This window comes from Pseudophryne corroboree, chromosome 4, assembly GCF_028390025.1.
Source record: "Pseudophryne corroboree isolate aPseCor3 chromosome 4, aPseCor3.hap2, whole genome shotgun sequence".
Classification (NCBI taxonomy): Eukaryota; Metazoa; Chordata; class Amphibia; order Anura; family Myobatrachidae; genus Pseudophryne; species Pseudophryne corroboree.
The window spans coordinates 607331009-607347143 of NC_086447.1; the positions used below are offsets into that span (position 1 = coordinate 607331009).

Genomic DNA, 16135 nt, shown 5'->3' on the forward strand with positions numbered 1-16135 from the left:
AGGTCCCAGAGACCATCCACAAACAATTCCTCACCCTTATAAGGCAGAATCTCCATGTGCCTTTTACAGGCAGCATCACCTGTCCACTGCCGGATTTCTAATACCCTCCTGGCAGAATGGACATTGCATTAATTCTGGACGCCAGCCGGCAAATATCCCTCTGTGCATCCTTTATATATAAGACAACGTCTTCAATATGCTCAATGTTAGCAAAATATTATCCCTGTCTTAGCGTATTAATATTATCTGACAGGGTATCAGACCACGCTGCAGCAGCCCTATTTATGCTGAGGCAATTGCAGGTCTCAGTATATAACCTGAGGGTGTAAATACAGACTTCAGGATCGCCTCCTGCTTTTTATCAGCAGGTTCCTTCAAGGTGGCCGTATCCTAAGACGGCAGTGCCACCTTTTGACAAACGTGTGAGCGCCTTATCCACCCTAAGGGATATCTCCCAACGTGACCTATCCTCTGGCGGGAAAGGGTACGCCATCAGTAACTTTTTAGAAATTACCAGTTTCTTATCGGGGGAAACCACGCTTCTTTACACACTTCATTCATTCATCTGATGGGGGAACAAAATACTGGCTGCTTTTTCTCCCCAAAAATAAAACCCCTTTTATGTGGTACTTGGGTTCATGTCAGAAAATGCGTAACACATTTTTCATTGCCGAGATCATGTAACGGATGTTCCTAGTGGATTGTGTATATGTCTCAACCTCGTCGCCACTGGAGTCAGACTCCGTGTCGACATCTGTGTCTGCCATCTGAGGTAACGGGCGTTTTTTGAGCCCCTGATGGCCTTTGAGATGCCTGGGCAGGCGCGGGCTGAGAAGCCGGCTGTCCCACAGCTGTTACGTCATCCAGCCTTTTATGTAAGGAGTTGACACTGTCGGTTAATACCTTCCACCTATCCATCCACTCTGGTGTCGGCCCCACAGGAGGCGACATCCCATTTATCGGCCTCTGCTCCGCCTCCACGTAACCTTCCTCATCCAACATGTCGACACAGCCGTACCGACACACCGCACACACACAGGGAATGCTCTGACTGAGGACAGGACCCCACAAAGTCCTTTGGGGAGACAAAGAGAGAGTATGCCAGCACACACCAGAGCGCTATATAATGCAGGGATTAACACTATAACTGAGTGACTTTTCCCCAAATAGCTGCTTGTATACATATATTGCGCCTAAATTTAGTGCCCCCCCCTCTCTTTTTAACCCTTTGAGCCTGAAAACTACAGGGGAGAGCCTGGGGAGCTGTCTTCCAGCTGCACTGTGAAGAGAAAATGGCGCCAGTGTGCTGAGGGAGAAGCCCCGCCCCTTTTTCAACTGACTTTCTCCCGCTTTTTCTGGAATACTGGCAGGGGTAATTTTACATCTATATAGCCTCTAGGACTATATATGATGTAGATTTGCCAGCCAAGGTGTCATATATTGCCCTCAGGGCGCCCCCCCCCCAGCGCCCTGCACCCATCAGTGACCGGAGTGTGAGGTGTACATGAGGAGCAATGGCGCACAGCTGCAGTGCTGTGCGCTACCTTGGTGAAGACCGAAGTCTTCTGCCGACGATTTTCCGGACTCTTCATGCTTCTGGCTCTGTAAGGGGGACGGCGGCGCGGCTCCGGGAACGAACACCAAGGTCGGGTCCTGCGGTCGATCCCTCTGGAGCTAATGGTGTCCAGTAGCCTAAGAAGCCCAAACTACCACCTGTTAGGTAGGTTCGCTTCTTCTCCCCTTAGTCCCTCGCTGCAGTGAGCCTGTTGCCAGCAGATCTCACTGTAAAATAAAAAACGTAAATATACTTTCTTTCTAGGAGCTCAGGAGAGCCCCTAGTGTGCATCCAGCTCAGCCGGGCACAAGAATCTAACTGAGGTCTGGAGGAGGGTCATAGGGGGAGGAGCCAGTGCACACCAGGTAGTCCTAAAGCTTTCTTTAGTTGTGCCCAGTCTCCTGCGGAGCCGCTAATCCCCATGGTCCTTACGGAGTCCCAGCATCCACTTAGGACGTCAGAGAAATAAGAATACCCTTATAATGCACCCAAGACTAATACAAGTGGCCTCTCTGGGGTGTTCATCAGATAATATTTGTTATTAAATATGTGATAATGGGGTTTATTTAAATGGGTCTGGATGAACAGATCGACAGTCAAGAGGTCGACACCATATGGTCGACAGCGTCAAAAGTTCAACATGAAAAAGGTAGACCGCACAAAAGGTCGACAGGTACAAAAGGTCAACATGAAATTGAACGTTTCTGTACCTATGATCTGGATCGAAGGGGAACGATATCTATCATACATTCATTGTTAGCTACTCCATCTGCCACAGATAAAGAAGCACCATGGGTGAAAGGTCAAGGGAAATGTTTGGGTGTTGAAGAATGGTCAGACATCCGTCGGAAAGTAGCTAAGATGTCTATTAATACTAATTTAAAAGAAAACTCTTAGAAAATCTATACTCGTTGGTACATGGTCCCTGAAAGATTGCATTCTATTTATCCGCTGACTTCAGATCTCTGTTGGCATCAGTGTGGGCATGAAGGTACTTCTTTTCATATATGGTAGGATTCCTCCCTTATTTCTGAATATTGGAATAATGTTATGTCCTTGTTGGGTGGTCTCACTACCGCTTTAACACCTAAGTACCCCCTCTACGTATTGCTATGCTCACCAATTCCAGAGGTTCACAAATCTCTTAATAAGCCTTGCAATTATGTTTTTAATTTTGCCAAACTGCTAATTGCTTTAAATTGGAAGCAGTCTGCTGCAACCTCCATTACAGCTTTAATACTGTAAATAGGGTTTGGTACACTGATTCTATGGAATACATCACTGCTCTTCTACATGACAAAATAGCAAAATTTTGAAAGTTTGGACCCCGGAGCTTCTCTCACTTTAACCGTACTTTGGATTAAAACTTTGTGGTAACTACACAGTTGCCTGGTGGAATCCCCCTTATTTTTTACTCTTTTATTTTATTTATTTTCCCCCCACAAATGTCCCTTCTACTATTACTCTTATCATAAAGTTATGTCTATAAATTGTTTGTTAAAATTTTTTTTTTTAGTAACTTTTACTTTGAACTGTAGTACTGTGTGTCCTATTATGGTCTAATGCATTACCAGTCATTATATGTACTACTCTTTGTTGAAATACCTGCACATACAGTAGATCGTAGGATTAGATGTTTTCAACTATTGTTGAACTTTTGTATGTAATATTCTTTTCAATGCCTACTACCTTTAAAAATAAAGAGAATAGAAAAAAAAAAGGTTGACATGAAAATGGTGGACATAAGTTTTTTGGGAGGGGGTGTTATTTTGTATGTTTAACAATATATGACGCAAATTAGTCAAGATGTGTTCGCTTGCCACAAATCATAGCTGGAATCTATGGCACAATTGCCCTCTTAGAAGTAGGCCAGTGTCTTTTGTAAGCATCATATAGTATAGTACTAGAAGAGATTAGAGGTGATATTCAATTACCCGCACCGACTGTGGGTGTAAAAGTCTTGCCAGGGGGGTAGCTATCTAATTAGCCCCGATAAGCCGGCGTGTGCCGTGGCTTATCGGGGATTTTGTTTCACCTGCCTCCGGCAGACGAATCAAAATCCCCGATAACAGCCCTGTTTGCATCCGAAAACAGGGCTATTTCACCCGAAAACACACAAGTTTCAATGAACCTGTGTATTTTCGGGTGAAAATGCACTTTTTACCAGCCGATCTTATCGAATAGGCCGACTGCAAAACCCGAAGATACATCAGGAGTTTTTACTCCCGATGTCTCTTCGGGGGCTAATTGAATATCCCCCTAGGTTTTATTGAATAGCATGTCCTGTCGACAGAAATATGCAATGCCCTGACTGTATGATGCCTTCTAATTTGTATTATATATATATATATATATATATATATATATATACACATACATACATACATACATACATACATACACACACATACATACAGACAGACAGACACATACACAGGGTATATCATACTACTACACAAGTGTCAGTTTTCCCATGTATGCATTGGGCTCACCTCCCACAGTGTAACCTTCGTAGTGCGCCCAACATGGCTGCCTCATCTGGTACTCTTGGGGATGGGATGAAAAATACATGGACATGACAGTTTTTTGTTGGGACTCTCATTAGGACTCTGCAATCACCCAATTTTGTGTCATCTCCTCTAGGAGTGGACTATTTCACCTAGGGTAATCTTATGCAGTGAGCCCAAGATGGCTGCCTCAAATAGTACCTTGTGAGAGTGGAATACACAACACGTGGAAGTTACAAAAAAAGGCCTATATCAATCCGGCATTACGCTTACTGTGAGCTCAAGGTTTTCTTTTTATGCATGTGTGGCTTGTCTATTGCTGTATTACTTAAGTCTTCTGAATTATGTGCATTGTATTTTATGTCTGTAAAGTTCAGTGAGTCCTGTTGGAGAAAGAGCGCTATATATATATATATATATATGTGCTATAAGAAATTAGGAGAACGCACTTATGAGTCAAAAGGTAGTATCTTTATAATAAAAAAATGCAATATCCACATACATTTCAGTTTAAAATCACAAGCACGGAATTGCTATAAAAACCGTCCCGGCTGTGCTTCGTGTAGCCGATTCTGCTACACTGGCTCCGGACCCAGGAGCTGACGTCACAACGAACACGTCAGCTCCTGGGTCCGGAGCCAGTGTAGCAGAATCGGCTAGACGAAGCACAGCCGGGACGGTTTTTATAAGATTGCCGTGCTTGTGATTTTAAACTGAAATGTATGTGGATATTGCATTTTTTTATTATAAAGATACTACCTTTTGACTCATAAGTGCGCTCTCCTAATTTCTTATAGCAACAATACTTACCACTCCGCTGGCTTGGAGTTGGATGTAGCTGCACGTGGAGGAGTTAAAGGAGGAAAAGACACAGTTTAACTCTGAGAGCATTCGGACTAATTGCGCAGAGACTGAGTATTAATATTATTCATATATATATATATATATATATATATATATATATATATACACACACACACACACACACACACACACACACACACACATATATACATACATACAGTATATGCAGTAAGACATGGAGAGCTGGGAGCTGCAGAACGGCAGCTGTTAACACCAGAGTCTGCACCATTAGTGCAGGCATTCTACTAAATGTATTTATACTTTTTAAATAAGAAGAAAAACATGTCTTACTCACACAAATGAAAAATGGAACAGAGCAGAGTTTTGCAGTTTCTTTTGTGCCCTGACCCCAGAGCCGGCCCTAACCAATATGATGCCCTAGGCAAGATTTTGGCTGGTGCCCCCTAGCACCACCGCTGGTTCCGCCTCTGACCTTGCACCTCTTTCCCAGCACCATCACCTCTCACCCATAGCAGTCCTTATTTTGGTGTTTGTACCCCCTATATTTTAAATAGAAACAGTATGCACATTTTGCTCAGCCCAAAAAGGGGTGTGTTTTTGCTGGCAAGGAGCATGGCCACACAATAGTAACCCCAATCACAATTACGCCACACAGTACTGCAACTTTATTCACATTTGATCATGCAATAGTGTCCATAATTCATATTATATCCCACAGTAGTATCACTTTACCTTATAAACGTTACTCCTCACAGTAGAACCCCTTATTCACATTACTTCACTCTGAATTGCTCCTTATTCACATTACACCACACCCTATTGCTCTTTATTCACATTAGACGACACAGTAGTGCCCTTTCTATACGCAACGCCACATAGTAGAGCACCTTATACACATAATGCCACAGAGTAATGCCCCTTACACATGAGGCACATTATTAATGTCCTTATAAACATAATGCGCCTTACACATTATGACCTTTATTAATGCCCTTTTACACATAATGTCCCTTACACATATGCCGCACATTATTAATGCCCTTATACCAGTGGTTTCCAAACTTTTTTGAATCACGGCACCCTAGAGCACAGATTTTCAACCTTTTACAACTTGCGGCACACTGAACAAGATTTAAATATTGCCAAGGCACATTCAAATATAATGGTGATACACGGTGCAGTTGCGTTTCCTAGGATGTCATGTCACAGCTTCTCCATAGGTAACGCCTGAGCCACATCTGAGAAAGCCAGAAGAGCCCAACACTGCCATGACCCAAAATTAGAACTTGCTCTGCAACCACTAAACCCACCAGTATTGATCGTTCCAGGGCCTCAGTAGCAGCAAAACACTGACGGGCCTGGCTGTGCTTCTATGGCGGCACACCTGGAGACTGCTCAGGGCACACTAGTGTGCCACGGCACAGTGGTTGAAAAACACTGCCCTAGAGTATCAAAAAAAATTCACGGCACCCCTAGGCCAAAAACTTTCTTACTGAAAAATTTAGAAAGAAATATTAAATTAAGTAAATTGTATTTATTTGTCATCCTTAGGCTCAATTGTGTGGTGAGGGACAAGATTTGCTTATGTTTGTCCCCATATTTTATGACTGATAGCCACCAGCACTACTTTTGCCTATTATATTGACCATAAATAATTTGAATTGGTCTTGGACCACCAATCCAGGGCACCCCCGCAAGTGTCCCGAGGCACCCCAGGGAGCCACGGCACACAGTTTGGGAACCACTGCCTTATACACATGACACACATAGTGCCCCCTACACATTTGCTGCACATTATTAGTGCCCCTATACACATAATGACACACATACAGTAGTACCCTGTTACACATATGCAGCACATTATTAATACCCTTATACACATAATGACACACATAGTGCCCCTTACACATATGTTGCACATTATTAATGCATTTTTACATGACACACATAATGCTCCTTACACATATTCCGAACACTACTGCACAACCAACCCACTCACATGCACACAGCACTCACACTGCCACTAACACTGTGACCTCTGCCTCTGCTTGGATACAGATGTGTCCTCATAAATCTTGCCTCAATGCTAAAGTCGGGCACCTTTTTTTATGAAAATGCAGCTTATTTGCATTGCTATGTGGCTAGGATACACAAGCAGCTTCTGCTGATTAAAATGATATGCAGCATGCCTATATACTGTGCGAGACTGTGGCTGTACCTGCATATGAAATGCTACACACAGAATATAGGCATGCCGCATATCATTTTAATCAGCAGAAGCTGCTGATGCCCCTAGGCATATCAAATGCCTGACCCAGCACCTTCTAAACGCCAAGGTACAGAACAGCAGTGAGCCCCAAATAGACGAGGAATATTCCTCGACTTACCAGTACACACAAGAAAAAGATAAAGGCAAATATAGTGTTTCCAAAAAAACTGCCATGCCATGTGATGTGATTACTCTGACTCACCCATAAGAATCAGTGCTTGCTGGAAAACCCCTAGATACATGGGGGGAAAAGGAGAGGCGTGTGGACCTTAAACATAGGGTGTCAATGTAATTTTTGGTGTAAATGCACAGAATATGTACAGCAGGTGTAAGTTATACCATGTGATGGTTAAGTGTTGTGTTTGCTGTCCAATTAGGCTATGTTAATTAATTATGGTTATAATTTTCCATGAAATCATAGTAGCCTTGTAATTGTGGGAGTCAAAAACAAGCAAGCACTGGAGAACAGTTTCAGGACTAATTTTCTACAGATAGTCAAGACAAGCAATTCTAAATACAATACTTACAGGGTATGTAATTTCTTTCATGCTCTCCCGGTTTTCCCTAAATGCAAGTTGCACTAGCAATCCCATAGCAGCAGGGAGTTCGCCTTCCATTAGGAGTTTTGATCCTGGGCGACACACATGTGCACTCTGGAACAGCTGACGTGGGGTCTGTCCATATGTCTTAATCATAGTCTCCAATGCCCGTCTCTGTACAGGATCTTCTACTGCTGAAACATCCATTCCAAAGTAAGTCTAAAAAGACAAGCAAAACAAGAAAATTTAATGAAACCTATATTATATACCAGGAAATTTCTGAAAGGTGGCGATTCCATTTCCTAATGACCATTAGAAGTGAGTGCGGACGGGCTATCCTATTAGCCCTGGGCACTGGCCCTTAACGGGGGTTATGTCTGCATGCCCCGGGCATGCGAAGCCAAATTCCTGATCTCAAAAGCTGCAATGTCTGCAGCGGAAACACTTATAGTAGGTCCGCGGCTTTAGGGGAACCTATGTGTTTCCATGCGATACAGAGTAATTTACTGTACGGTAAAATAGGCTATAATTGGATAGCCTGTCGCGGTAAATTCATTGTTTTTGCCGTGCGGTAAATTGCCACTAGTAATATGATACCCCCCTTAGGAAGGCAGACTTTTCATTGTGCATCCATTTTCAGAAATGCCTCCTAAAATGTTTTAGAGGTAAATATGTCTTGAAAATTAAAACTTTAAGAGCAATAAGGCATGCCTTCCTCCCTTAGCTGGCATGGTCAGATCACATGCGACCGCATTGCCCCTCTGTGTCCCCCAGTTTTTGATGAGGAAAAAAACTATATTAAATAAAAAACATAAAAGCAATTTTATGAATGGTTCTGAAGGGAAAAATAGTTAAGTCGATAAAATTACATTAATGCAACTTTTACTTAAAACATAAATTTCTGCTGCGGGGTACACTGGGCTCCACAAGGATTGGACAATGGGGTGTAGAGTAGGATCTTGATCCGAGGCACCAACAGGCTCAAAGCTTTGACTGTTCCCAGAATGCACAGCGCCGCCTCCTCTATAACCCCGCCTCCCTGCACAGGAGCTCAGTTTTGTAAGTTGGTGCTGCAGTAAGCAGGCACTTAACAGAGGGGCTGCTCCAGGCAGTCCTAAGAAAAGCTTTTTTATGAAGAAAAAGTGAAGACTTCAAGGGCAGCAGCGGTGGTAAATGTCAGAAGACATTCACTGCTGCAGCTCCAGCTCTCCCCAGCGGCGCTGTACACTCCCGAGCCCTGGTTGCCGGGTACCTACAGCGGAGGCTCTGGTTTTCTTCACGTAAGACACACACGGCTAGGGCTCTCCAGGATCGCGTGGCCACGCTTTGGGAGGTGGTAAGTGGGTGCCGCTTGCGGGACCCGATCTTTATCGCGATCCAGTGCGGTCAGCAGGAGGCGAGCCGCACGCGCTGGCGGTGGACACTGTGGCAGTACAGGCGATCCCACTAGATCACCAGGGCATGGGCGCAGGTCAGGTTTTCTCTCTAAACCGTTTTTTATATCGCCCACAGTACCCGGTGGTTTTGCCAGCAGGGGGATAAGGCTTAGACCTGAAGCCCCTCCCCCAGCCCCAGGGCGCCATTTCCAGCAAGTGTTCCCGCCCTGGAACTGCATCTCTGTCTTTTCCTCACTCCCTTTCAGTGTCTGCGGCGCCATTATCCCTCAGCTCACTGTTCCTGGGACTGCTTGGGCAAATCCTCCTATGTAAAGCCGCCTGGTTGTCAGCGCTGTGCCTTTACATGACACTTAAGTATTCTACCTGCCTTTTTAGACAGTGATAGTTAAGAAAGAGTGCATTTAGTCAGGGTTTTATAGTTCAATTACCCTGTGATATACATCCAGTTCTTACTGTGTACTGTTATATCTATTGTTATATAGCTGTGTAAGCTAATCCAGTGCAGTATTATTGTCAGTAATAACCTCTGCATTGTACAAACTGTGACTTTCTGTGTGTGCATTTGATAGCTGAGTGTTGTCCATTTCGTGTCTTTCACTCAACTTGCTATCCCTATATTCTATAACCTGAGGGGGCTTGGTGCGTCAGGTTTTATCTAATATAGGATTTTCACAAAGATATACTGTATTACGTATTTTTCTCTGTGATTTAGTCACCATATCTCTCCTTTATCTCTGCTAGTGCTGACTACACTACGCAGGGGTTTGGGTTTAGAGGTATAGTGCTGCTGATAAATGTACTGTGTTACCTCATACTGCAAGTTATATCATGTCTGCTTCTGAGGGTAATGGTTCTGGGGCTGAACACACTGCCGGTGCTGCTGAAGCGACAGACTCATATGAGGAGAATATAGCAGCTGTGGGCTCTGGTTCTGGGGGCTCCTTGCCCCCCAGTGGGACTGTGGCAACGGAGGCACATTCTGACCCACCGTGGGACGCTATTTCCACGCTTCTACATACGTTAGTTCATAAACTAACACCCCCTATGGGACCCCCTTTGCCGGTACATCCGTATGTGGTCCCTGCAGCTAACCCGCCGTGGGCGGATGATTTATCTGCTCAATTAAAGAAGTTGAACCAATCCTTGACTACTAAAAAGTCTGACCAGCGCTCGCCTAAGTCCAAGGGGTCCTCTAAGCGAACGCTTGTCTCCTCACAATCCACTGTTGTCACTGACACCTCGTCTGATGACCCGACAGGTTCTGACTCAGATACGGCTGATGGGGAGGGTAGTTCACATGTGGATGTTCCTGATCATTTGGAGGCTATTAAATTAATTCTACAGATTACGGATGATCCCGAGTCATCCGTCCCTCCGAAGAAACCAGATAGGTTCAAGCATCAGAAGGTGATTAAACAAGTTTTACCTCACTCTGACCACCTAGTGGATATACGTCAGGAACCCTGGGAAAACCCGGGTACAAAGTTTGTGCCTCAAAAGAAGATGCTGGCTCGCTATCCCCTCGCGCCAGAGCTGTCTAAGAATTGGGAAATGCCTCCTCCAGTGGACTCACAACGTGTGGAGGGTTGTCTAAAAGTGATTTACACCCTCACGGGTGCTGCGCAAAGGCCCACTATTGCAGCCACATGGGCTGCTGAGGCTATTGAAGCATGGGCCTTGGAGTTAGAAGCTGAAATCTCCTCTGACCATGCTAGACAATGCTTGTCATATATTGTCACAGCTTCTCGATATATTAAAGAGGCGGCTTCTGATGACTGTATCCTAGCAGCCAAGGCCTCTACTACGCAAGTCCTGGCTCACCGGATATTGTGGCTGAGATCCTGGTCTGTGGACCTGGAATCTAGAAAAACCCTGGAGGTACTCCCTTTCAAGGGAGATATTCTGCTTGGGTAGGACTTAAATAAGATTGTGGCTGACTTGGCTACTGCCAAAACTGCCTGTCTGCCGAGTACCGCTCCTTCTGTTTCGAAGGCTAAAGGTACGTCCTTTCGCCCTTCAGGTAAAGCAAAAGGTCAGGCGTACCACAAGCAGGCCCGCACTTCCAAACCTGGTAAGCCGAAGCCCAAAAGAGCCTGGGCTGCCCGTAAGCCAGCTTCCAAGACCGATAAGCCTGCCGCATGACGGGGCGGGCCTTATCCCAGGGTGGGGATCCGGCTTCTAGGGTATACCCAGGAATGGTTGAAGACCACTTCAGATGCCTGGGTACGGGAAGTCGTCACTCGAGGTTACGCTATAGCCTTCAAAAACCGACCCCCTCATCGATTTTGCCATACAGACGTCCCGTCGGACCAAAGGCAAACACTCTGCATTCGGTGGTACAGACCCTCCTGTATACAGGAGTTGTAGTACAGGTGCCTCTTGCTCAGTGGGGCCGGGGGTACTATTCTCCGCTGTTTCTAGTCCCGAAACCGAATGGGTCCTCCCGGCCCATTCTCAACCTCAAGGCATTGAACAGGTTTGTGAAGGTTTCCAAGTTCCGTATGGAAACCCTTAGTTTTATAGTTCTGGCCTTGGAACCTGAGGACTGCATGGTCTCCCTGGACATACAGGATGCTTACCTGCATATTCCTATAGCAGCGTCACATCAGCAATACCTGAGGTTTGCTATTGGCAACCTCCATTACCAGTTTTGGGCGTTACCTTTTGGTTTAACAACGGCTCCGCGAGTCTCCACCAAAGTAATGGCGGTGATGACGGTGGTTCTCCGCAGTCATGGGGTCAGGATACTGCCATATCTGGACGACTTGTTAATCCTGGCAAATTCCCCAGAACTTCTCCTACATCATCTGGATATGACGGTCCGATTTCTACAAGCCCACGGGTGGCTCATCAACTGGAAGAAATCCTCCCTGGTCCCTGCTCAGAGCATGGTGCACCTGGGAGCGCTATTGGACACTCACAACCAGAGGTTGGTCTGGTCTCAGGAGAAAGTCCTGAAGCTTCAGGACTTGATTCGTTGCTTCCTTTCTCGTCCGCAAGTGTCGATACATTCGGCAATGCAGGTGCTGGGCCTCATGGTATCAGCTTTTGACATGGTGGAGTATGCTCAATTCCATTCTCGCCCCCTCCAGAGGCTGATTCTATCCAAGTGGGACGGCCTGCCTCACCGGATCAGATCTCAAATGATCTCATTGACTCCGGAAGTCCGTCTGTCGCTGCTTTGGTGGCTCCGGGACTAACAATTGTGCAGGGGTCGTCCCTTCTGGACATTTAACTGGGCCCTGTTGATGACAGATGCCAGTCTAAGAGGTTGGGGCGCAGTGCTGGAGCAACACTCCCTTCAGGGTTGGTGGACCAAGGAGGAATCTTTCCTCTCGATCAACATTCTGTAATTGCGGGCGGTCTTCAATGCGTTGAACCTGGCCCAGCATTTAATTCAGAACCGTCCTGTTCAAGTACAGTCGGACAACGCCACCACAGTGGCTTAAATAAATCAAGGCAGCACTCAAAGCCGTTTGGCAATGAAGGAAGTCTCACGGATTCTACGTTGGGCGGAACGCCATCTACTGGCCATATCGGCAATATTAATTCCGGGAGTCCTGAATTGGGAAGCGGACTCTCTCAGTCGTCAGGACGTGCATGCCGGCGAGTGGGGCCTCCATCCAGAAGTGTTTCAACTCCTAGTGGAAAAGTGGGGTCTTCCAGATGTAGATCTGATGGCGTCTCGACACAATCACAAGGTTCCGATCTTCGGAGCAAGAACAAGGGATCCTCAAGCAGCATTCGTGGATGCACTGGCGGTGCCGTGGAGGTTTCGGCTGCCGTACATGTTCCCTCCGGTGTCACTCCTGCCCAGGGTAATTCGGAAGTTCAAGAAAATCTGCTTCTCATAGCTCCGGCGTGGCCCAGACGGCACTGGTTCTCAGACCTGCAAGGCCTATCATCGGACTGTCCACTTCTACTTCCACAACGCCCAGACCTCCTCATTCAGGGCCCCTGTGTTTACCAGTACCTAGCCCGGCTATCTTTGATAGCGTGGCTCTTGAAGCTTCCGTCTTGAGGGCTAAGGGTTTTTCTGAAAAGGTCATTAAAACTATGTTGCGGGCCCGGAAACCGGCTTCTGCTCGGATTTATCATAGGGTCTGGCATTCCTACTTTGTTTGGTGCGCATCTAACAATTATGACGCTTCCAAGTTTAGTACAGCCAAACTTTTGGCTTTTCTGCAGCAAGGCCTAGATTTAGGCCTGCGTCTGGCCTCCCTCAAGGTTCATATTTTCTGCATTGTCGGTGTGGTTTCAGAGAAAAATTGCGACTTTGCCTGATGTTCATACTTTCACTCAGGGTGTGTTGCGTATCCAACCTCCCTATGTCCCGCCTGTGGCTCCTTGGGACTTGTCGGTGGTTTTGGAGGCGTTGCAGCAGCCTCCATTTGAACCCCTTGGTTCAGCCGACCTTAAGTGGCTTTCCCTTAAGGTGGTGTTCTTGCTGGCCAATGCCTCTGCTAGAAGAGTGTCGGATCTGGGTGCCTTGTCTTGTAGTTCCCCATATCTGATTTTTCACCGTGATCGGGCGGTTCTTAGGAGTCGTCCCGGATATTTACCTAGGGTGGTTTCTTCGTTCCACCTTAATCAGGAGATTGTGGATCCGGCCTTTGTCTCTCCTGATTTGTCTCCCAAAGAGAGGTCTTTGGATGTGGTACGGGCTCTCCGTATCTATGTGAAGAGAACTGCTTCTATTCGAAAATCTGATTCTCTCTTTGTTTTGTTTGGATTTCACAAACGTGGCTGGCCTGCTCACAAGCAGATCCTGGCCAGATGGATTAGAATGGTGATTGCACATGCTTATGTGAGGGCTGGTCTGTCAGCTCCTGCTCACATCACGGCCCACTCTACTCGGTCTGTTGGACCTTCTTGGGCGGCCCAACGTGGTGCGACCCTTGATCTATTGTGCAAGGGCGACTACGTGGTCCTCAGGGAACACGTTTATAAGGTTCTATGCCTTCGATACTGCCGCTTCCCAGGATGCTTCCTTTGGACGCCGGGTTCTTGAGCCCGCTACAATGCATCCCCTCCCATAAGGAACTGCTTTAGGACATCCCCATTGTCCAATCCTTGTGGAGCCCAGTGTACCCCGCAGCAGAAAACGAGTTTTATGGTAAGAACTTACCTTTGTTAAAACTCTTTCTGCGAGGTACACTGGGCTCCACAAGGCGCCCACCCTGACGCACTTAGCTTCTTTGGGTTGGTATGGCATTAGCCGCTGACACTTCTCTTGTCGTGAGAGTGTGGTGTATGTGGCTACTAACCGTTGTCGTCTCTTTTCCTGCTACTGCATTGGGCTGGTTAACTAAAAATTGAGCTCATGTGCAGGGAGGCGGGGTTATAGAGGAGGCGGCGCTGTGCATTCTGGTTACAGTCAAAGCTTGGAGCCTGTTGGTGCCTCGGATCAAGATCCTACTCTACACCCCATTGTCCAATCCTTGTGGAGCCCAGTGTACCTCGCAGAAAGAGTTTTAACAAAGGTAAGTTCTTACCATAAAACTCATTTTATGTCTTTGTACTTCAGATTAGTCAATATGGATGTTAAGTAAATATGAATGAAAAAGCAAAATAAACTAAGATGCAATTATATAGGTGTCACGATCCGGACTACTTGACATTATTTTTTACCTTTCAGGTGTCTTCTGAGGCTGGCTCAGTATTCCAGGGCCGGGTCTCAGTCATGTTGTTAATGTCCTTACTTCATATTTTCTCCTTATTAGTCTGCGGGTGCTGTCACAAGGAACTCTTAAGTGGAATGGCGTTTCTAGCTCATCGCGGCGTCTGCTGCCATTACCGGACTCTCAGCATTTGGACGGCTCTGCATAGCATCCCGACAGTTGCGGCCTCTGCCGCGCTTCCAGCGTGCTGACGGATCTGTGTGACGTCTCCTGTCAGCCACGGCCTCTTGCCGCGATTACTATGTTAAAGCACTACTGGTCTGTGCGGCGCCTCTCACCCGCCGTAGCTTCTGTCGCTGGGAGGTTGCTGTGCAGTTTTGACATACTCTGGGTCCTGCGGCCGCTGCCGCCATTACTGTAAAAGTTCTATATAGAATTACAAGCCTGGTTTCTCTCCAAGAATCAGTATGGGCGCAGCCATGTTGGTTCTGATCATGTGATACTGTTTCTACCAAACTACAGTGCCGCTAAGCTCAGCCTGATTGCTGATCCAAGCCCTGTACTGCTGAGGGTATAAAGGGACTGATCTTAGACCAGCAAATCGTCAGTGCTTTGGTTGTCATCACCAAGTGTATCCTGTCGCTGCTCTCTGTGATTCTGTGTTCCAGGTATTCCAGCTCCTGAAGTCTCCAGTTCTACAGAGACCTGCACCAATCACCACCCTGCGGTGCCTGCCTGACTCCATAGCATCCTCAGTGTATTCTGCTAGTGGCAGTGCTCTAAAAAAACACCAGCTTCCAGCATTGGGCTTCCAGTGGTGTTCAGCTACCTATCATCATCAGTGCTCAGCCATTGGTGTTCCTGATATCTACAGTATCAAGTCATCTGTTTCTCAATTCATCGATCTCTAGCATCAGTAGTGTTATTCAACCTCATTATCCGTTTCATCCGGATCTGCACTTCATTCACAGTTCTTCAACATCCGTTTCATCCGGCAGTTTACAAATACCATTCATTCTGCAGTACGCTCAGCCTCCGTATTACATCTGCTGACCATTACCAGCTTTCATCTATTCTACAGCACCTAGTTGTTGGTAAGGACTGTCCATCTCTTTATCTCCCAAGCTAGTCTTGTGCGGATACCACACCTAAGGGAACCTTACAGCTGTTACTGTTTGTGGAACTATGTACTGTTTTGAATTATTTTTCATATCATCCTGTGCAATTGCCGGTGTACCACCAGAACTGTGTTTAATAAACAAACATTCATTTTATCTTTGTTGTTGTGGTCACATCTTCGGGCATTGGTGGTAGAAGTTCTCTATGTCTAGGAGTCCTATTCTATCCGGTGGTTCTGGGCCTTCCATGGCTTCGTTTGCATAACCCTCAGATTGACTGGAGGACGACCCATATCCTGGCAAT

General features: G+C 46.2%; 1 protein-coding gene across 3 annotated transcripts in view; it reads right to left on the reverse strand.

Annotated features, from left to right (window-relative positions):
* LYST (lysosomal trafficking regulator) overlaps positions 1–16135 on the reverse strand; it is an 864675-nt gene that overhangs the window by 110173 nt on the left and 738367 nt on the right. For 2 of the 3 annotated variants that reach the window (XM_063917604.1, XM_063917602.1), the window contains exon 44: positions 7684–7914. In XM_063917604.1, coding sequence (XP_063773674.1) covers positions 7684–7914 — 231 coding nt within the window. Of the gene's footprint in view, positions 1–7683; positions 7915–16135 lie in introns of those variants that run through there. The other variant, XM_063917605.1, reaches the window with a different exon arrangement.